Source organism: Muscardinus avellanarius, assembly GCF_963383645.1.
Source record: "Muscardinus avellanarius genome assembly, chromosome: 9".
NCBI classification, from domain to species: Eukaryota; Metazoa; Chordata; class Mammalia; order Rodentia; family Gliridae; genus Muscardinus; species Muscardinus avellanarius.
Genome location: NC_137795.1, coordinates 11,358,324 through 11,381,477, shown reverse-complemented (window position 1 = coordinate 11,381,477; position 23,154 = coordinate 11,358,324). Strand labels below are relative to the sequence as shown.

General features: G+C 49.8%; 1 protein-coding gene across 2 annotated transcripts in view; it reads left to right on the top strand.

Annotated features, from left to right (window-relative positions):
* Nucleotides 1-23,154, top strand: part of NUDCD3 (NudC domain containing 3) — a gene marked incomplete at both ends in the record, with an annotated part of 99,928 nt that overhangs the window by 59,873 nt on the left and 16,901 nt on the right. For both annotated transcript variants that reach the window (XM_080701534.1, XM_080701533.1), the window contains one exon: nt 13,929-14,061. In XM_080701534.1, the coding sequence (XP_080557660.1) occupies nt 13,929-14,061 (133 nt within the window). The remainder of the gene's footprint in view (nt 1-13,928; nt 14,062-23,154) is intronic.

Genomic DNA, 23,154 nt, shown 5'->3' with positions numbered 1-23,154 from the left:
TTGTGTCTGTGTTTGTTTTTGTGGTACTAAGGATTTAACCCAGGGTCACTGTGCCTCTGAGCTACACCCCCAGCCTGATTTTAGCCTTTATTTGGAAACAGGATCTCACTAAGATGAGGAAGGTCTCACTAATTTACTGATGCTAACCAAGAACCTGTGATCCTCTTGCCTTAGCCTCCCAAGTACTGGGATTACAGGCATGAACCACCATGCCTGGCTGTGTTTGTATTTTAAGCAAAGTGTCATTACAAGAGTCAAAAGTTTCAAAAAATTATAGTTTTATAAAGCAAAAAAGCAGCTGGGCGTGGTAGCACACACTTGTAATCTCAGTACTTGGGAGGCTGACACAGGAGGATTGCAGGTTTGCGGCCAGCCTAAGTTACTTAGAGAGGCCCTCTGCAACTTAGTTTTGTTTTTTTTTTTTTTCCAAAATAAAAAATAGGGTTGGGGTGTAGCTCGGGGATAGAATGTTCCTGGGTTCAATCCCCAGCACTGCAAAAATAAATAAATAAATAAACACATAAGTAAATATAAACAAACGAAGTAAAAAAGCCACAGCAAGTTAAGGTCAATTTATTATTGAAGAAACCACTTTTATGACAGCGTAGCCTAGGTCTGCAGTAGCCTAGGTCTGCAGTTTGGAAAGTCCAGAGCAGTGTGGTGCCCTTAACAGGCTGGTGGTCACTCCCCCTACCTTCAGCCCTGCAAGCTCCATGCTGAGTGAGTGCCCTAGACCACTTTATCTTTTGTACTGTCTTTATACTGTGCCTCCTCTGTATTTCGATATGTTTATGTTTACAAATACTTACCATTGTGTTACAGTTGCCTGTGGCAAGGTTTTGTAGCTGAGAGCAGTAGGCTTTACTATACAGCCTAGGTGTTGTTGTCTCTACCACCTAGTTTCATGTAAGCACACACCATGATGTTTGCACAGTGAAATTGCATAGTGACATTTTCAAGAGTGTACATGTTAAGCACGTGACGAATATATGTGGTACCTATACAGAGGTCGTCAGGGATTGGGCACTTTCTCCCACCCATAAGCCCTTTCTTTTCTTGGCATGTTTATCTGGGTGCCTTCCAAGAAAACGAAGGCACAGAGGGACTGCTCTGCCAGCTTGGGGGCCTGGGAGGAGGCAGGACAAGGCCGAGAGGCGAGAGGGTGGGCGGCAGTAGGAACCCCGCCTGGAGCCACCGAACTGGGCCTTCCTCGGTCCAGAAACACAACACCAGACCTTCTCATGCTGTAGAGAAAGTGCCGATCTCTTTTGTAATAGCTTTTGCTTCTAGATGAACCCACCTGGGCTGTCACTCTTACTAAATTTCAGCTGTACATACAAATATAGGCATTTCAAGGTATGATAAGAGGCTGGGGCCCCAGAAGACTGGTCTATGAGGTTGACATCTCATAGGGGGACTTAGTGTGTTTAGCTGAGTAGTCCAGAGATGTTGTAAATTGAAGACAAAACTCAGACTTTGGCCGGGCGTGGTGGCACATGCTTGTCATCCCAGCATTTGGGAGGTTGAGACCGGAGGATCATGGTTCGCGGACAGCCTCAGCTACTTAGGCCCTCTGCAACTCAGTGAGACCCTGTTTCAAAATAAAGAATAAAAAATAGGGCAGGGGGTGTAGCTCGGAGTTCGAATGCCCCTGGGTTCCAATCCCAGACACGCAAAATAAATAAATAAATAAAACCTCAGACTTTGGTGTATTTGAATCTTGTTTATGTCCTTGGAAAATTTCCTTTTAAAGGTAATAAGCATAAAATGCCTTCTAGGAGATTAGTATGCAGTTTTATTGCACCTCTTCTTTAATCTTTTATTTTTTATATTGAATATTGTCCCGTATGTATGCAAGATGTGTTGGAAACTGTTACACATAGTTCCTTCTCTTTCAAGGAAGCTATGGAGTCTCATGTGGGACCCTCATGACAACCAGAACTAATCCACGGGCTGCATGAGCAAATGCAAAACGAGCCAGTGTATGAAACATTTGATGCCATGTGTTGAATGAAAGAGCTATAAAAGCGGAAGAATCCCTCCTTGTGGTGAGGGAAGACGTTCCGTTTTGATAAGGCTTGAAGGCCAGAGGACAGGTGAGCCTGGAGAATGGGTCCCTCCTTCACCAGGTGTCGGTGAAGGTTCCCTCCTTTACCTGGTGTCCGTGGCTCTGTCCCTGGTCCCCAGGCGCACACTAGGCTGTGCATCCGTAGACCCTCGAGCCTGCGCCGTCTCTCCTATGCCCCAGACACGCCCTCCAGATCCAGTCCCGTCACCACTCTACAGACCAGTCTCCATGTGACAACAGTCAGACACCACTCCCTGCTCTAGCCCTGTGGTGACTGCTCTTCACTTTGTGGTTTAATTTTGAGCTCCAGATTTAGAAAAGCCCTAGACTGGGATAGCGTCTCCTTTTGAGGACGGCAATACCGGGAGCACTGGCAGTTCACGGTAGTGAAATGGTAGTAGTGGTAACTAACCGTGGTGACGGCAGCTCGTTCTCTGAGCCAGACACTGCAGCGTTTCTGGGCAGGCATCGTGCACCTCATTTGACAGGTGTGGAAATGGAGCCCGAGTGCACAGGTCGCGGAGGGTTGGCAGCAGAACAGGCCCCGCGTTGGCTGTGCTGCGTCTGTGGCTAGGGACTCTGGCCGTGTGTGAGTGCCCTTCTTCTCCTTGGGGTCTCAAGGGCTGCTCTGTCACTTCGGTCGACTCTGGAGTTTGTGAGTGGCACTTTGTTTCCCCGTGTCACTGACACACGGGGCACTGCAGACAGAGCCTGGCGGTGGTCAGGGTGGTCAGGTGGGCTGGCTGCAATGGGCCGACTGGCCATGGAGCTCTGGCCTGGGCCACCGGGATGCCAGTGTGGCCAGAGCGAAGGGCTTGTCCTTGGCCTCGATGGGCGCCAGCCCAGGGCAGGTGGAGGAGCGTGGCAGGGCCTGGGCTGGTTGCCCTCACTGCCCAGTGTGTCTATACTTGGAGTAAGTTGGTGGTGCTGCAGTAGGGAAAATTGAATGACATGGGCCTTATTTTATCCTAGCAGAGTGAGTGGCGCTTGATATTAAAATTCTTCCCAGGATAGGATATCCCCAAGAAAAGAAAAGACCATCTCCCTAGCCCATCTTGAAGTAATTTAGGCTTAAAATCCATCATTACCACACTATGAGTAAAGTTAACATTGCCCTCCACGCACTATTGTGAAAACAGAACTTGTTATTTATGGTACACCCTCTTGGTAGCTCACTAACAATTTCGCCCCCAAAACAGCAGGAGCAGAAATAACCACCTTCTAGATAAAGCAGACGGGAAGACATTGCCAGTGCTTGCTGTGTCAGGCGTGTGAACAGTGGCAGCCAGCCGGGATGACAGAGGGGAAAAGCCCTCTGTTTGCGTTTCTAAGTGATGGGGCTGGGGGAATATGGGAGGCAAAAGAGGAAGAAAGAGAGTAACTGTAGTCACTTGAGTGGGAAATGATGCTGAGCCTTTCCGCTTGGGCCCAGGGCCCAGTACCCAGGACAGGAAGCTACCCATCAACTCTGGTCTTACTGACGGCGCGAGTTGGTGAGAGGGATCGTGGTGCGCTGAACGCTCATGAGCCTCACAGACACGTAGGGTCTGTTGGGTCATTGTCGGTCCCATTTTACAGTGAGGAAATTGAGGCTCTGAGGAGACTGAGGTGCTTTCTCAAACACAGGGACTACAGGTTGAAGCCCAGGATTTGCACTCTAGGCCAGCAAGAACCCTTGACCTTGTAGACTTGGCCCTTCCCCTTTTCTGAATGTTTGCAGGTGCATTCACAAAACTGAGCGTTACTTAGGACTGCTCAGCTCCTTCACACCTTCCCAGTACCCAGGACCTGGCCTGCGTGTAGGCGTTGTGTTTGGTCCTCTTCCTTCTGAGGCAGTTTCTGTACATCTCTTTGTTTGTTTGTGTTCTTGTGAGTTTGGTTGTGGGGAATAGGTCAGGTAGGTTGTAGAATGTTCCTGATTTGGGTTTGCTTGGTGTTTTTCATGATTAAGCCAGGATATGCTGGGTTACGGAGGAAGACTGTAGACAGGTGAGGGCTGTGCCTCCCGTCACCTCCTGCCGCCCACACCAGCTGGAGTCACTGCCCCAGGGTTAATCTGGGTGGCTGGGTCGAGGCCACACCTATACCACAAGAGAACTCTGGTTCTCTTTCTCTTCTCTGGTCATTGGAGACAGTGTGCCCAGCCCCCACGCCAGGGCAGGGAATTCACTTCCTAAGAAGCTGAGGGGCTTGAAGGAATTAGTAGACATATGTTAAAACCACCAACTTGTAACTGATATTTTGGGGGCAGATAATTAGAAGTTATAAGAAAGCCTATTTCCCCTTAAAGCCTCTGCACTGGTTTGGGCTAGAGCAGCTCTTTCAGCCTCCCACCGTGATGGTCTGGTAGTGGTTTCCTATTTCCCTCATTCCTCTGAATTTTTAATCAGGGTTCTTCTGCAGGGAAGAGTTGTCCCTTCCCCGATTCGTCCATTTTCTTTGATCATTTCTCTTCACACGCTCCTGCGTATTTATTTCGCTCTTTGTGCTGTGGTCCAGTGCTGCACTGTTTCTCTTGCTTGCCTGTTGCAGCCCAGGCCTTGTGGGCTGCATGCTCCTGTGCCCTCTCCATCCTCACCTTCCTCTGTTTTCAGCCCTTCCTTACCTCTGGCACATCAGGATGCTGATATGGTTTCCTCACATGTGTTCTGCGTCAGCCCTGGCGTCACCCTTTCTCCAAGGAGCCCAGTTACCTTACTGGGACAGTATGGCCTGGGCGCAGGGCCTGGGATGTCGCAGGGCTTGCTGCTCCTGCACAGGCTCTGCCCGCGGGCCAGTGAGGACGCAGGTCTCCTTGCAGCCTGATGGCCAGCAGGGCCTTGTGTGCCCACTTGGTGGTTGGCAAGTGCCTGCAGTTTCTTTCCTGCCTTCTCTCTGATGGTGAGGGGTGGGTGCTGCCTGTGCCAGGGTGTTCTGCTGCTCCTTCTTTCTGGTCACCGTGGAGTTGGAGGTCCTCCTTGTGCACTGTTCACGGTTCTTGTTGGTCCATTCGCTTTTCCTCTGGACTCAGGGTATGAGCCTCCTCCTGCCGTGTGGCTTCCTCCTTGCTACGGTGCAGCGGGAACTGTAGTGCTGTGGATGGTTTGTGTGGCCAGCGGCCTTCAGACTCAACTGCAACCTGCAGTCACAGCAAGAAGTGCATGTTACAGGGCTCAACACGTACCGGCGTCGTGGCAGTTTCTCTTTCAGTTGTATGCATCTGCACATGTGCACTCCGCTTCCTTCTGTTCCTCTGGGTAGATGCTATCTAAACACTGTTCTGAGGCATGCACCTCCAGGATTTGGAAAGCTTCGTTCCTCTTGTCCTCACCCTCTTGTGCTGGGAAGGGGCTCTGGATTAGGACTCTGGGTTAGGACTAGGTTTGGCATGGGAGTGTGGAATGGGGCTGGGTGTGGGGTGAGCTCTAGGTGAGGGCTGGGAGAGGAGAGTCCAGGATTGGTGGAACATGTGAGGCTGTGGTTTGAGAAGAAATCACAGGTCTGTATATAGGCTGTGGGTGAGCTGACAGATCCCACTGCGGGGCTGATGGATCTTGGGGAATGTCGCTGTGATTAGCAGCTGAGCCATGGATGGGGCCAGGAGGATTGGGAACAGACTGCATGCTGATGAGGCAGCGTGTGGCGAGGCTCTGCCCCGTGTCCCCTGAAGGTGCCTGTCCCTTCTTAGAGTCCCCTCCACCCACCCAGAGGGTAGCATGATCCTGAACCTTCCCTGCTTTCTCTATTCTGAGAAAGATGTGTGTTGCTGGGGGTTCTGTAGCCCTGAGTAATGGTAGTTTTCTTTGGTTTAATTATTTCTCAATTGTAACTTTAGTGGGAATTGAAATAGTAAAGCTGGTATTAACATTTCTGATTTTGAATGACTAGAGAAAGAAAATTGAGATAAGGACTAAGACACATCATTCAGAATTCTTCTATTGAGATATTTATAGATTATCTAGTTAAAATATGTTTATATATGCTTGCAAAAAATTGGGGTGTCTTTTTGTAACACAGTTTAAGAAAAAGTAAATAAACTTCCACTTCTAATGAACTATTAACTAAATTTTAAATATAATGTTTATAGTAAGGATTGATGGATTTTGTTGACATTGCTGACTCTGATATAGATTGTCACGTGTATACCCCAAATTTGCATTTAGCCTGTTGAATTAGTCATGGAGATATTGTGACTCCATATTTTGCCTCAGTCATTTTAGGTTTATAAAGAATCATTATTTTTTAAACTATTATTTTTTAAACTAGCTATAAAAATTAAAAATTTCAAAATACATTTATTGTAGTAATTTTTATTAGCATGAACCTTCCTGGTTGATCAAACAGCAGATAGTTTCCTGGTGGTACGGGTGGCTTAATAGGACAACAAGGAGCTGTTTGCCTGGTGCCTGGAGCATTGCCACCGGAGCTGAGGGCCATGCCCAGAGAGCACCAGCCTGGCCAGAGACAGGGCGGACCCGGTGACACTGCCCTGCTCCTCAACTGGGCTTGAATTAGCATAGTGCAAAATATCAGCAAAGGTAGAAGTTGATTCTGGGGGTTGGGGGTATTAAAATAGCCAAACTTCTGGTATACCTATCAAGAGAAGAAGAGAATCCACAAAAAGGTTCCAAGATCAAAAGAAAAGGGAGGGGATAAGGACTCTTAACAAGGAGAGAAGAAAAAAATTATAGTGTATTCTTGGTAGAAAGTGGACATGACTCTTCTGCCGTGAGAAAGGAGTCGTAGGACGCAAAAGCGTGGATATGAAAGAAGAGATTGGTGCGTTGGGTTATATCAAGATGAAGAGCTTGTGTTTAGACATCTTAAAGCAGGAAGACAACTTACGAATCAGGAGGAAGTATTTATAAACTGTGAAACCAACCAAGAATTCTTATCAAAATATACGAGCACCCACAAACCAGGGAAATTACAAACAAAAGAAAAAGAGCCAAAGACAGGCACGGAATGTCACAAAAGATGAGACATACGGCCAGCAGACACTGAGCACCATCAGTAAGCAGGGGAGTGGAACTCAGCTCTACTGAGAGCCCCGTGTGGTAGTGTGTACCTGTAACCCGGCAACTCTTGGAGGCTGAGGCAAGAAGGCCAAGTCGGAGGCCAGCCTCAGTGACTTAGCGAGACCCTGTCACAAAACAGAGAGGTCGAGGATATACAGCTCAGTCGTACAGTGCCCCGGGGTTCAAGCCTCAGTACCACCACCACCACCCAAAGGAACGAAACTGAGGTGCTGCTACAGATCTGTTGGTAATTGGCGACATTTTATAGTCTGACAGTAAGTGTGGGCCCTGTGAGTTTGTAGCCATTGCCACATTGTTAGTGAGGGGAAGGGGCACTCCCTTGAAAAATAAACTGGCGTTCAGCACTAGCACTTGAAGCTGGACATGGACACACTTTTGGCCCAGCAGCTCTACTCCTATATGCATAGCTGAGACAGACTCTCCAGATTTTCAAGACTACACCAAGGAAGGGTTATGGCATGATGAACGCCCACGAAACTCAACCTGCTTCATCACTTAGCAACATGCCGTGGCTCCTGCTCCATTTTTCTCCCTGATTCCACATTTGTTGGTTTTGTTTTTGATAGAACACAGCTCCTAGACATCACATAAATTCACCCATAAGAACTTCAGTAAAAATAAGGACTTTAATGTCCTTACTATAGCTTAAGAGCTTAAGAATCTATCATGTTTATTTTGTGTGTGTGTGCCTAGGGTTTAAACCCAGGGGCATTCTACCTCTGAGCTAATATACTCCCAGCTTATTTTCCTTCCTATTTTAAAACAGGGTCCTCACTATGTTGCAGAGGGCCTCACTAAGTTGCTGAGGATGGACTCAAACTTGTGATCCTCCTGTCTCAGCCTCCCACGTAGTAGGATTACAAACATGTGCCACCACGCCCAGCTTGAATCTGTAATTTTTAAAATCATCTGATACCGAGTCTCTGTTCAATTATTCCTGATTGTCTCAAGCATCTCTTCTTGCAGTTGTGTTTGTTTGTTTGTTTGTTTGTTTGTTTGTGGTACTGGGGGTGGAACCCAGAGACTTTCTGCCTCTGGGCTATACTCCCAGACCTATTTTATACTTTATTTGGAAACAGGGTCTCACTAAGTTGCTGAGAGCCTCACTAAGTAGCTGAAGCTGGCTTCGAACCTGTGCGATCCTCCTGTCTCAGCCTCCCGAGCGCTGGGATTACAAGCGTGCACCACCACGCCCGGCACTGCAGTTGGTTTTTTCACATTAGCATCCTAGCAAGGCTCAAGCGTTGAATTTGGTTGGTGAGTCTTGTGAGTTTCCCAGGAGTCTGAGGATGCGTTGGACCCACCTGCCGGGAGCTCCCCTTCAGCCTCTCACCGGAGCTTGCCCTGTGGGAATGTTGCCCACTCGGCATTTTCAGCAAGGATCACAAGATGGCCAATTTCTCATTCTGTTTTACTGTCTTAGCTGTAGAGTTCTTATTTAGGAACTTGGCTTTAGTGGAATTAGGATTCCTGTGAGTTTATTGATGAATTTCAGATTGAGTTATATTCTGTCACGAAAGCCTACCGTGCATTTTCCTTCTATGAACTTCTAATGGGCCGTGTGCCTCGGTCCGCTGTGGACCTCTCAGTGATGTCTGGATTGTCTTGTCTGTGGCTGGTAGAGCCTCCTGCAGTTGGCTCATGTGGTCTTTTCATGTGACTCTCCTGATCTCTGACGCATCCTCGCTCCCTAGAAGGACACACAGCTCAGGCTCCCCCTGTGCATTCTGTCCAGGGGACCCTAGAGGTCCCCATCATCTCTGAAGTAGATCAACTACTGTCCTTGGAAGACCATGGTGATAGCTGCTAAACTGGTGAGAGCAGGTATAGATAAAATTATTGATACTAGATTTTTAGAAAAAGAAGCTCAAGGTCAAAACCTGGAATTTTTAGCCACAATGCATAACTTCTCTAAATGTCTCAGCGGGTCAAGAGTCTTCCTTAGTCATAAAATTTGTCCAGTGAGTCTTCTGATTGCAGCTAACAGCTTTCTAATACAGAAGCACTCAGTAAGAGCAGTAGCATGGAGTGTCACGAGAGCCTGTTTTAGCCATTTTACACAATTTGTCTCATTTATTCCTGATGGCCACCCTTTGAGGCAGATGTTAGAGTTCCAGTTTTAGGAGCCGGGACCAAGGCACAGAGAGGCCAGTTGATCTACTCAAGACCATGTGGTGGTGCACGGTAGTGCTGGCTGAACCTCGGGATCCAGACATGCCGATGACTTCTTGGGCATATATAGTGTTCAGGGAAGCTGCTGTCCACCCAGGGACCAGCATGGGGCACTGAGCTGTAGGACGTGGCTGCCATGGTGGCACCAAGCCTGGCACATGGCCTGGCTGAGGCGGCAGTGTCCACAGCGTAATCTGGGGAGGGGTGATGTCCACATCACCACAGAAGAGCGGACTTAGTACATCACGTGCAGAAGTGAAAGGAACCTATCGGAGGAAGCCACTGTGGGAGGTGGGAAGGGGCAGAGGCGCTGCCCTCCAGAGAGACCGCTGACCCAGAAGGGCTAGTGGCTTGGGCCATCTGGATGGGAAGCCTGAGCTATGGCTAGCCACACTCCATCCCCAGCCCTTTCTGTGCAGGAAGCTTGAAGATACAGCAGTGTTGGCCATAGCTTGGGCTACAGCTGGTTTGTGGGACCAGTACAGGCAGGTATGGCAGCTTGTGGGCCAGGCCCAGGCCCAGTCTTCTCTGGTCCTTTGGAGGCCTGAGAGTGGCCCATGTGAGGATGGGTTTGAGGAGTGGACACCCCAGAAAGGTGTGCCCAAAACAGAGGATGTGGGCCAGGCATGTGCTCCAGGAGCAGGATGGGTCCTATCTGTAGTGCGGGTCTCATAGCACTCCAGATATAAAGAAACCCAGGGGAAAGTCAGTGTATTTCCACCAGGTGGAAGGACTGGCAAATCTTAGGTTGAGGCTACTCACAGGCAGGAAGAAGTTGACAGAGGAGTTGGAGGATTCTTTCATGGGCACAAAAGGAAAAAGTGGGGCCAGGAGCCATGATGTCTGAGCCGTGAGTATCTTGAGGACCTTGTTGAGGTGCTAGACTTTGTCTGCAGGACTGTGGAGAGCCACAGAAGGCTGTGGGGAGGCCAGGAGAGACCATGGCTGTGGCTCCAGTCAGGATGTGCAGAGTCAGCGAGAGGAGAAGGGCCTGCTGGGGAGGCAGAAAGTGCAGAGGAAGAACGAGCCACCCGCTGCCTGCCTGGTACCCGAGACACTCACATGCCCACACGACTCACGCCACATGCAGTCACACCCTTGGTCTTGGTCTCTTTGGGCTACTATAATAAAATGCTGTAGACAGGGTAGCTTATGGGCAATATTTATTTCCCACAGCTTTGGAGACTGGAGGCTCAAGGTCAGGTTGCTGGCAGATTCCGCGACTGTCAAGAGCACACTTCGCATACAGTGCCTTCTGTTGGCCTCAGGATGGGATGAGGGCAGTGTCCCTCTCAAGTCCCTTTCATAAGAACACCGATCTCATTCACGGGGCCCAACCCCCACCCTGTGCCCACTCCTACCACCACCACCTTGAGGTTAGGATCCAGTGTACTCACAGTGCTCCCCGAAGAGCCATGAGGTGGGACCAGCCTCCCCGGGGGCAAGTGAGGCCAGGATGGAGGGACACTGTCACCGACACACCGAGGTGGTGGTCTGTGTATCACACCGCATGGGTGAGCACGCATGTTTAAAGCGTGGATAGGCTCGGTTATGAGAGACAGAAAAATGACAGGCCAGGCCTCAAACACATCCCCAAGGACCCGTAGGCTACAGGCCCGTTTCTAATGCAGACACTCACACTTTGCAGTGCCTGGGGGGACCTAGCTCCTGACTGTTTTCTATTAGGTAGAGATCGCCCAATGTAAGCATCTTCTCTCTCTGAAAAGATCTCAGGGCAGCACCCATGGCCCCCCTGAGTTGCGGATTCATTGCCTGTTTGGGGCTCCAATTTCTGGACAAAAATCTTTAGAGCTTTGGCCTCTTTTTACTTAACATTTCTTCTGCTCGCACTAGTTGTTTTAAACACAGAATTGTCCCTGATGCTTTGGTTTTTAAAAACAAATGGAAGGAGAGAGGACATTTTGTTCCTGGAGGCAGTGCTGAGACAGGCTGACAGGGTGAGGTGGGCACGAGCCCTACTCGTGTGCTGGCCTGACTGCAGCTCAGGCAATGGCGCTACCATGCCCACCTGTGCAGGTGACTGTTTCTGGCACTGCTGTTGGGCAGAACAGCCTAGCTTGCTGGGAAGGGGCTGGCGGTCAGAGCCGGCCCGCCTCTAAGGAGACAGGGCCCGTGGCCCAAGCATGCAGCAGGCTGTGAGGCGGGCTCTGTTTCTTTTAAAACATTAAAAGCTCTGTTGTCCCCGCGCATCAGGAGTGGGAGCCAAAGTGAGACCTGCTCCGTAGCCCACAGCCCGGCTGCTGACTCACTTCTCACTGGCATCCCGGGAGCTGAAGCGCAGTGCTCATCCCGCCTCCCGGGCCCACAGCTGTTGGGGTGGCCAGTGGGCTCCCGCTCACTCGCTCGCTCACTCGCTCGCTCGCTCAGTGGGGCCTGGAGCACCTGCGTTTGACAGGATGCTTATTTTTACATACTGTTGGCTGGAAATAACTTTATTTAAAGAGAATGTGGATTTGGAGTGCTAAAAAAAAAGCACCCAACAACTTGCAAGGGCTGTTTTAGGAGCAATTCTCCTGCCTTCTCTGGAAGGAGGCTGCGGGGCCCACGCAAGGGGTGCTGAGGCCGGACTGCTGAGGACCAGTGTGAGGAGGGGTCAGGCATCGTGTCTGGCCAGGGCCCCTCCCAGGAGCACAGCGCTCTGGGGCAGGCTGGCAGTGTCTTCCAGGCAGAGAATGGCAGCCCTTCTCCCTGGAGGAGCAGAGTCCAGAGCGCTGGCGGTTGAGCTGGTGTCCACTCTGTTGGAGCAGCCATCTCAGGCCCTTATGCCCTTTCCCCTTCGCTCCTCTCCCCCACACACCCTCCCCCCCCTTTGTGGTCCTGGGATTGAACTCAGGATTGTTCTACCTCTGACCTATACCCCCAGCCTTGCTTTATTTTTTATTTTTTATTGCATTGCTTGAGAGTCTTCTGAAGTTGCCAAAGCTAGTACTGAACCTGCAATCATACTGTCTCGGTCTCCCGAGTGCTGGGATTACAGCCGTGCGCCCCACCATGCCTGGCCACTCTTTCCTCTCTTGAGAGAACTGTCTCTTCTGCCCACTTTTGAGCAGTCTTCATGATTATTTCCTGGTCTATTTCAAGTGTTAGGGCCATGTTGGTCTTTATTTTGTGTGCATGCATATTTTGTACATTTTTATAGTTTTGATTATTTCCATCCAGTAACATAGGTACAGGTTGTCGGAGGAAGAATGCCTTTCTCCTCCCAGTCCTAGCAGTAGAGGTGGCCCCTGCTGTCCCTTGTTCTTTTGGAGACATCTGCTGCATGTTCGAGCGTGTCCATGTTGGATGGGAGCTACTATTGCAGCTGGGGTTCATGTGGAGGCCCACTCCCCTGTGTGGGTTCATGTGGAGGCCCACTCCCCTGTGTGGGTTCATGTGGAGGCCCACTCCCCTGTGTGGGTTCATGTGGAGGCCCACTCCCCTGCGGTGGGTGAGTCCCTCCCTCCCTCCCGCTCTGCATTCCGGGGGCCAGGGGTTGGCTTAGCTGCTGCCCTGGCCCTGGAAGGTCTTCTGGGTATGGGGCCGTAGGACACAGCACTGCTTCCTTGTAGGCACAGAGATCTGTTTTTCTCTTGGTGGCTAAATGCCTACATTTTGTAGGGGATTTGAATAATAGCTAAAGGCAAAGAGCTCAGATACCTTGTTGCCTACTACCAGAGCACCACAGAGATTTCACCTGCTTCCAGCTTCAGTCTTTTTTTATATGTCTGTGTATATATTTCTCCTCTCCTTAGAATATGAAGTTATGCCATACGTGGAAGGTGCATGTCTCTTTCCAGTTTTACACGTGTTGAAAGCTTTCTCGACTCCGCCAGCCTTTGGGAACGGTTTGTCAGTTCATGCCAGTGTCTCTTGCTGCCTTCCCATGTCACGGGTCCAGGCCTCTGTGGCCCTCGGTCCTATGTGTCGTCTGTGCTCCACCATCCTGCCCCCGTGCGCAGTTTCCAGTGTCTCTTGCTGCCTTCCCATGTCATGTTCCAGGCCTCTGTGGCCCTCGGTCCTGTGTGTCGTCTGTGCTCCACCATCCCGCCCCCGTGCGCAGTTTCCAGCTGTCGTCTACTTGTACCCACAGTGCCCAGGCCCGTCAGTGTTCAGTGCTGGATTTTAAGTATCATTTCTGATTGAAATCGATTCCCTTAGCCCCCGGACTTGTTTGCTCTGCCACTGAATGACAACCTAAGCGGCAGGCCGTGGCTCTGACGTTGTTGGGGCTGGAATCTGAGGTCAGGGTGTTGGCCGGGCCTCGCTCCCTGTGAGGGTTGTGGGAAGACCCTTCCTGCCTCTCCAGCTTCAGAGGGTAGCCCTGGCCCTTGTGTCCCTTGGCTTACAGCCATCATTCTAGCCTCTGCCTCTGTCTTCACAGGGCCTCTCACATCTTCCTGGGGACACCAGCCAGAGTGGGGTAACGCCCACTCTAATGACCTCATTGTAACCAGATCACCACTGTGAACCCCCCCAGCTCAGGTCACATGTTGAGCTCCTGGGGTTTAGGACTACAAATTTGGGGTGGCGGATGCAAAGGCCAGCGAGCTGGAGATGAAGCGCGGGCTGGCCACTCCTCGGGACGTTGGCCTGGCGCATACCAGGATGCCTGTGGGCCTGCTGTGGTGTCTGCTTGGCTGCAGCTCATCTTTCTTCTTCTCTTTTAGGATTCAGGAGCAGTTCCAGAAAAACCCGGACAGTTACAATGGTGCCGTGCGCGAGAACTACACCTGGTCGCAGGACTACACTGACCTGGAGGTCAGGGTGCCGGTGCCCAAGCACGTGGTAAAGGGGAAGCAGGTACGGCCTGGGGAGGGTCGCAGTCTCAGGAGGGACTGTGTTGCTGCGGGGGTTGGGATTGACATGGGGATACCGAGTAACTGCCCGCGGCCGTGCTCCTGGAGGCAGCTAGCTTATTCTAGCTGGTCTGCAGGACTTTCCTCCTGAGACCACGAGCCCCTTTCTCATTTTGAGCAGCCTCAGCCCCAAGAGAGAAACCCATACGCTTGATGTCCTCACCTCACTCAATAAATAATAGAGCCACAGCATGTGGTGACCGGCCGTCCACGTTCAAGGGTGAAGTTCACATTTCCCTAAAGATTAAGTCTGCCTCCTGCCTCCCCAGGAAAGTCTGGTCGCTGCGCTCAGGGGCCCAGCAGCCTGCGTGGGGCGGCTGTCGTGTGGGTTTCCCAGCTTCATCAGCCCTGGGCCAGCAGACTCACGTTAGGAAAGGGGACGGGTCAGCCGGGCGTGGCGGCGCACCACACACTTGTAATCCCCGTGCTTGGGAGGCGGAGACAGGAGGATCACGCAGGTTTGAAGCCAGCCGCGCTGGTTTAAGAGATCCTGTTTCCAAAAATAAAAAAGTATAAAATAGGGCTGGGAATGTATCCTGGAAGTAGAAGGGTTTCCAGGAACCCCAGTACCACAAAAAAAAACAAAAAAGAAAGAAAGAAAGAAAGAAAGAAAGAAAGAAAGAAAGAAAGAAAGAAAGAAAGAAAAGGTGACAGGGCAGCACCTCTCTCTACGTGATGAGGTGTGCGATGTGGTACGAGATTTGGGAGCCCAGCTTGGTAGCACACGCCCATAACCCCAGTACTTGCGGGGCTGAGACTGGAGTATTATAGGTTTGAGGCTAGCCTCAGCAACATAGCCAGACCCTGTTTCAAAGTAAAAATTAAAATAGGATTGGGGTGTAGCTCAGTGGTAGAACACTCCTTGGTCTAATCTCCAGTACTACCGAAAAGAAGAAAGAAAAGATTTGTGGATTAATTGTGGGCTGTGTGTGTGTCTGTAAGCGTGTGTGCGCGCGTGTGTGTGCACGTGCCTGGGCATTGCAGCCTTCCGGGGCAGCCCGCTGTTTGCCTCTCTTGCGGTCGGTCACTTTCTCCTGCCCTCTGTTGCTGTGGGTTTTGTGTAGGAGATGCACGTGTGCCGAGGGCAAGCTTTTTCTAAAGGTGGTCAGGGTCTCAGCGGCATTCTGTTCCGGCCGGGGTGGTGCTCTGGTGCTGCCTGGGCTCCTGGCCGGCCTGCCATCACCGGTGCTTGCGGGCAGCTGCTCCCACTTCCCCGAGCACTGGTGCTGCGCCGAGGGTCTTCTCTCCCCTTCAGTGACTCAGGCAGACACTGCTCTGTTTCCTCAGCGTGAACTTCCCGTCCCCTCTTCCCCCTTAAACCATGCCAGGCCATGGGGAGTCATCAGCCCTGCCCAGGCCTGAGGCACAGCCAACAGCCCTAGATCACAGTGACGGGATGACCCTCTGGTGCCCTGTGGGCTCTTCCACTGGGCAGGGGCCACGCCAGGTACACCTGTGACAGTCACAGCTCAGGTTGACTTCTGAAACTCCACCTACTGAAGCCGAGTTAGTAGAGCGGCATTTTTTTTTTTGAGGAACAGAAATATTTACGTGGGGAACCTTGATAGGAACAACAGTGTTGTAAATAAGTAAGCTTTGCTTTAAAAATCTTAGATAGCAGTGCCAAGTGGGACATTGCGTAATTCAGATCCACAGTACAACAAAATTTGATGTGTCAGAAACTGTGTCCTTATTTCGATCTTGAGAACCTAAGACCTGCAAAGTAATATTGTTTTGTAGATGAAAATTGAAGCTGAGAAAAGTTACTAACTTACCAGCAGTGTCTGGGTCCCTGTTAGTAAGGCTGGAGCAGGGAGCGCCCTGGGTGTGTATTTGATGAGTGCACGGTGGATGAATGAAGGAGCAAAGCCACGTGTCAGTTCCGGAGTCTCTGCTTCTGAGCTCATACTTTTCTGTCTGGCCACCCTCTTGGCTTTATAAATAACCAGTATTGCCGGGCATGGCTGTGCATGCCTGTGATTCCACTACCGTGGAGGCTGAGGCACAAGGATTGAAGTTCAAGGCCAGCCTGGGCAACTTGGGCTCCTCCGTATTATAGGGTCCCTGCCTTGTGTATCTTGCCGGGTAACAAATTCTCCTGCCTCAAGTTAGATCTTTGCCTCTCAGATGCATTTGTTATGACCTCTAAGATGCTGTGGCTTTCACCAGTTGTTAACCTGCCTCTGGCTCATTCTGCAGTGGGTGTTTTCTGAGCACGTGGACTACATGTTGGTCACTAAGACTGGGTTGCTGGTCCAGAGCACATAGCCCTTTTGTTGTGCAGGTGTAGAAATCAGCAGATAACGAACACAGTGATTCCAGGAAGTAGCCTCTGGACATGCACTTACTAAGTGCAGAAGCAGTAATCTCCCTCGCTTCCGCCTCTGTTCTATTAGGCAGTGTTGGTTGCTCATCAACTCTGGGTGCTTTGAAGTAACAGAGTTGCATCTCTGGGTCCCAAAGAATAGGAGGGAGACCAAGGTGCTGTTTAGAGTCAGTGCGCTGTCTTTATGGCTCTGAAATGCACTAGGCCGAGTCGCTGTGATCTTAGGGTTTTCAGTTGTCTTTACATAATTTTAGGGATAAGGGCTTTACTGTGGACAAACATTAGGACAAAGGGCAAAAGAAGGAGAGGAATTTTGCATTGTAACACTGCTTTTTACATTTTGGAAATTAATACCAGAGCAGTTTTCCAATACTGGCACAAGCAAGACTATCTCTCTTCCTCCCTCCCTTCCTCCCTCCCTCCCTCCCCCCCTCCCCCCCCCCCCCCCCCACGATTGTTTTGTGTCTCCTGGGTTCCGGTGGCTGATAGGCTTCCCTCAGAGTTGCACTTTCTTTCTGGACTGGCTCCTTCCCAGGCATCCCCTCCCCATACCTGTCACAGAGCCTGTCAGCAGTGTTTATTTTTGGTTTTTGTCTTTGACACCTATCACTTGTAATCATGATGGTAGCTGGGACTGCAGCATCTGGTGGAGTGAATCAGAGCTGGTTCTGTCAGTGGTGGAGGCTCTGTGTTGGAGCTGGACAGCTTTTGGGAGGCTGACACAGGAGGATCGCAGGTTCAGGACCAGCCCCAGCAATTTAGTGAAGCCCTCAGCAACATAGTGAGACCCTATTTCAAAATGAAAAATAAAATAAGCCTAGGGGTTTAGCTCAGATCCCAAACATCTAGAGGTTCTACCCCTATGCCACACACACACACACACACACACAAAGACAGAATAGCGCAGAGTCCAGGCCTTCCCCTCGGCTGTGCTCAAGGCTGTCGCCGGCCGGTAGAGCACTGCCCTCCTGAGCTCTTCCCGCCCGCCCCTCTTCTGTAGAAATTGACTCGACATGTGCCCTTGCCTTTGAATGGTGGGAACAGGTGAGGGTGTGCACAATGCTTTATGTTCTTCAGGAGAAAAACAGATTTCTTAATTTACATGTAGCATTTTAAAATTCACTTTGCTGGCAAATCTAAAGGACTTCCCAGTGTGAAGCTTCTCTTGCTCGGGAGAAGATGGCGCGGTGTTTCTCCTCCACGTTTTTTGCTTCATCTGCCCCCGCCTTTCCCCAGTGGCCCCTCAGAGCAGGAGCGAGGATCGTCGAGCTGTCCCATAGATGTTTGTGTGATTGCTCACTGTAGGCCAGGGAGGTGAGACCTGCGTTCATTGAATCAGAGTTTCAGTGCTTTTGCTGAGCCTCTGTAGCCTCTTGGTTTGCACATGAGAAGCTCCTGGTGAGGGGCGGCGGAGTGGGAGCCAGAACCTAGACCCCGCCTGTGCAGGCGTATTGACAGTCTTTGAGCGGGAGATGCTGTGGTATTCCTGCAGACAAAGCCATCATTTGGTGCTGTGAATGACAGTGGCTGTTTCCTCCTGAATCGCCTTCCTCACAGAGGTTGTAGGTGCTCCTGGCCCTGTTGCTCACCCGTGTCATCTCTGGCCTCGCCAAGGGGGCCTTTGGAACAGCGCCTGGCCCTGGGTGAGGCTTGTGCGGCTCTTACTGATGCCCGGCTTGGACTTGTGGTGACACTGAGCTTGGCTTGCTGCTGCTGGAGCTTGTGCTGCAAGCTCCGTGACGTACGGCGTTCTCTTCTTAGAACTCTGGAAAAATGTAGGAAGACTTCTAAAATTATTATTATTATTATAGGAAACTTCCATAACAAAAAAGCCTAATGGGCTACATTTATCTACTTTGTTTTTAATGGACCTAGTGTTTGAATGCATAACGCGCATGTTCACAAATGAAAAGGCCCTCTCCTGGCAGGGTGCCTCCCCACCTGTACTGACCTAGGTCTCCGCGAGCTGGTTTAGGGGATCCGTGAGCAGATACTTTAAGCATAGATAACCAAGCATGAATATGTATTTCTGTCCCCCCTCCCCCCGGCACAGATGGCGTGTTTCATTCACTCAGATGACCCACTGTTGCTGCCCAGTGTCCCCCGGCCACTTTGCCACCTCTGCTCTCTGTGCCTCTGCTCGGGGACTTCTCTGCCCACAGTCATCTGGCTCAGGCTCCCGTCTCTGCTTTCCCCCTTGGAGCAACAGGCTGGGTATTAACTAGTTACCTGTTAAGGGACATTTAGGTTATCTCCACTCTTGCTGTTATAAACAATAAATCAATGAATGCTCGTGTGTGTGTGTGTGTGTGTGTGTGTGTGTGTGTGTGTGTGTGTGTGTTTGGGAGGTACTAGGGGTGCAACCCAGGGGCTTTCTTCCTCCAAGCTATACCCCCAACCCCATTTTTTATTCTCTATTTTGAAACAGGGTCTCACTGAGTTATAGAAGGCCTCACTAAGTAGCTGAGGCTGGCCACAAACTGCGATCCCCCTGTCTCAGCCCCCTGAATGCTGGGCTCGTGTGTGTGTGTGTGTGTGTGTGTGTGTGTGTGTGTTTTGCGGTACTGGGGATAGAACCCAGGGGCATCCTACCTCTGAGCTACACCCCCAGCCCTATTTTTTTTTCTTTATTTTGAAACAGGGTCTCACTGAGTTGCCAAAGGGCCTCACTAAGTAGCTGAGGCTGTCCTTGAACCGCAATCTTCCTGTCTCAGCCTCCCAAATGCTGGGATTACAAGCGTGCGCCACCACACCCGGCCATTAGTATATTTTAAGATATATATCCCATGTGAATAAGTCCCATGAAGTGAGTTGCGACTTGAATGGCATGTTATATTCCTACGGTTTTACACAGCTGCCTTCCAGAGTAGTTGTGCTGACCCACCTGCCTGTCAGTGATGCACAGGAGTCCCTGCTTTTTCACCAACTTGATGACATTATATGTTATCAAACGTCTGGGTTTTGTAAGTTGAAGAGGTGGAAAATTGCATTTAGGTGTGAATTTGTATTTCTAAGGCGTGAGTATCTTCCTACATGTGCCTTTTCTCTGAACTAGCTATATCTTTTGCCCATTTTCTCTTAGGTTGTTGGGTTTTTTTCTCAGAGCTCTAAATGATTTAGAGAGATCAGTCTTTTATGCTGTATACTGTAGTCCTCCCTTATCCTCCAACAATACATTCCAAAATCCCCACCAGATGCTGAAGAACAGGGACAGCACCAGTCCCTATATATGTGAGGTTTTTCCCCCTGTATATTATTATAAAGCTATATATTAGGAACAGTAAGGGATTTAACAACAGGAAGAATAAAATAGGACCTTATTGAAAAAAAATTTTTTTTTTCTTGGTGGTACTGAGGATTGAACCCAAGGGCATTCTACCCCAGAGCCAAACCTCCAACTTGATTTTATTTTTAATTTGAAACAGGGTCTCACTAAGTTGCTGAGAACCTCATTAAGTAACTGAGGCCGGCTTCAAACCTGCAAAATCCTCTTGTCTCAGTCTCCCAAGTACTGGGATTACAAACGTGCGCCACCTTGCCCAGCTAAAATATGACTTTTTAAAACGGTATACTATAATAGAAGTTACCTGAATGGTATCTCCCTCTTCCCCTCTGTTTCTCTCTCTCTCTCTCTCTCTCTCTCTCTCTCTCTCTCTCTCTCTCTCAATGCCTCTCTGTATTCTAGTCATTCCTCTGGTGGTGAGATGGTGCCGTGCCTGCGTGGTGAGCTGGCTTGGGTGAGTGACGTAGGCGTTGTGAACGTGGCATTAGCCTGCTCTTGACTCGTGCTCCGTCACAAGGGGCCATCTGCTTGGGGTGACCCTGGGTCATTGAGCCATGAGGATGTCAGTTGTTGGGGATTCTTCAGAGTCTGTGTTTTTGCCAAACCCCTTGGAAGGACATTGTAAGACTCCTCTCCATATGTTACTGTAGAAGTTGGAGTCTTCGCTGGTCTGTGGTGACTTTGATACCTGTCCAGCTTGCAATGCTTCCTCCTTCATCCTCTTCCTCTGAGGAGGACTCTGTGGTTCTCCAGCCCTTCATTTGTTAACATGTCTTGATGGCCTTTGATATGTTGTTCCTTGTCTTTATCAAGAACATCAGTAAATCCTCTGCCAACTTGTCTTGCTGTGTGGATGATTTCCCCAACTTCTCCATTGGTTCCCAGGAAGCTGTTAAAATCATTTACAATTCTGCTCCAGAGGTTCTTCCAAAAGGCATTGGTTTCTGGTTTTAAATCATCCGTTGTCGTTTTGGTGAATATTATTGAGTCAGCAGTAGTGAATAAAAATTCAGCACTGCATTGGGTCCAGATCAGGGTCTGCATCAGTGGGATCAGATACCAGGGGGACATGTGGGCTTCAAAAACAAGTAATATAGCTGTGCATGATGGCGCACACTTGTAATCCCAGTGCTTGGGAGGCTAAAACAGGAGGATCGCAGGTTCGCGGCAGCCTCAGCTACTTAGTAAGGCCCTGCGCAACTCAGTGAGACCTTGTTTCAAAATAAAAAAAAAAATAGTTGGGGTGAGTTCAGAGGTGGAACACCTCTGGGTTCAACCTCCAGGACCACAGTAACACAAAACAAAAACAATGCCCTGGTCAAGGGGCTTGTGTTTGGAGGCAAAAATATAACCTCCACATTTTCATTTTCATAGCAAACAGATCCAGGTTGGGTAGCTATGGTGTCTAATAATAATACGACTTGAAATTCTAACCCCTCCTCTTCCAACATTTTTTCCTTCTGGGATGGAGCTTTGGTGGAACCATTCCACAAACAAGATGGCTGCCACCCACACTTTCTGATTATGTTGCCAGAACCCTGGCAGATCATTTTTGTTTTTGTTTTGGGGAGTGCGTGGGTTCTCTGCTCGGTGCACTCTGCCTCTTCTATCCTATGTCCCACAGCATTGCCGCACTGTGCCAGTAACTCTGTCCTTGTGTCATCCCCTGACACCTCCTTCACACTTGTACAAGGATAGGGTCTGGTTTCATTGCAACTGAAAGCTGCCTTCTCCTTAATCAACTTTCACTCTGCCAGAAATGTGGCAGCCACTTCATCAGCAAAAACAGCCTCTCCAGTAATTTTTATATTTTTCAGTCTAAACCTGTTCTTGATTCTGGGTAACCACCCCCTTCTTACATAAGAGGCATCGTTTCAGGATGCCCCTTTGAGAACCTTTTTGTAGTTTCTGTGATTTCTGGTGCAACACAGCGCCGTCAGAACACCCACAAATGTAATGCCTTTTCCTCTGGCGATCATGTGGTCCCAACTTTTGTAGTTTGGGGTATGGCAGCAAAACTAGCACAAATCTCTTTTTTCTTCAAAATTTCATAGATAGAAGACTCATCCTTACCAGTGATCTTAGCAACCTTAGTACTTTTTTTTTTCTTTTTAAAGTCAAGAACTTGTACCTTTTCACGTAAAGGCAGCACTTTATGGCTTCTCTTTGGCATATCAGAATTGTCAACCTCACTACTCATGTTTCTGGGCCATTGTTAAGTAAAACGCTGGTTACTGAACGCAAGTACTGTGGTGCTATGGCAGCAGACGTTATATCCAAGGACTGCTAGGCAGGCACACACAGTGGATGTGCTGGGCAGAAGGCCGCTGGGCCTAGGGGGTAGAGTGGGCAGCACACAGTGTGGCTGCAGGGCAGAGGCCACTGGGCCCAGGGGTGGAGCGGGCAGCACACAGTGTGGCTGCAGGGCTGAGGCCGCTGGGCCCGGGGGTGGAGCGGGCAGCACACAGTGTGGCTGCAGGACAGAGGCCGCCGGGCCCGGGGGTGGAGCGGGCAGCACACAGTGTGGCTGCAGGGCAGAGGCCGCTGGGCCCGGGGGTGGAGCGGGCAGCACACAGTGTGGCTGCAGGACAGACAGCCGCTGGGCCCAGGGGTGGAGCGGGCAGCACACAGTGTGGCTGCAGGGCAGAGGCCACTGGGCCCAGGGGTGGAGCGGGCAGCACAAGATTGCACCACACTGCTCAGAATGGCGGACAGCGTAGCACTCATAAATGGTTAATTTCTGAAAATTTCCACTTGATGTTTCCTGACCGTGATGGACTGTGGGTAACTGAAATCACATAATCCAAAGCTATTGACAAGGGCTGTGTACTGCAGACCTGTTGTTCCATGTTAGTAAGCTTCTGAGGTGGTTTATGTGTTTTTCCTTGCAGACCATAGTAATGTTTATGCAGTTTTATAATTTTTTCTTTTTTCCAGTACTGGGGATTAAACTCAGGGGCATCCTTCTATTGAGCTATATACACCCTTTGGCCATCTTTGGTTTTTATTTTTGAGACAGGATCTTGTTAAGTTGCCAAGGTAGGCTTTGAACTGTGATCGTCCTGCCTCAGCCTCCCCGGCACTGGTATTATATATGTGTGCCCCAGCTCCGGGCAAAAGGCATTTTTAAACAATGACTGATGAGTCAAACTTGGTGGCACACACCTGTAATCCCAACAACTCAGGAGGCTGAGGCAGGAGGATCACAAGTTTGAAATCAGCCTGGGCACCTCAGCGAGACCCTGTCTCAAAAAAAAAAAATAAATAAATAAATTAAAAAGGGCTAGGGATGTAGCTCAGTAGTAGAGTACCCCTGGATTCCATCCCCATTACCACAAAAAATAAAAATAAAATTGTCTTCTGGAATTTGAATCATAATCAGAAAGGAGTAGATAGGTTGTGTTTTTATAGATTTTTTGAGGGCAGTT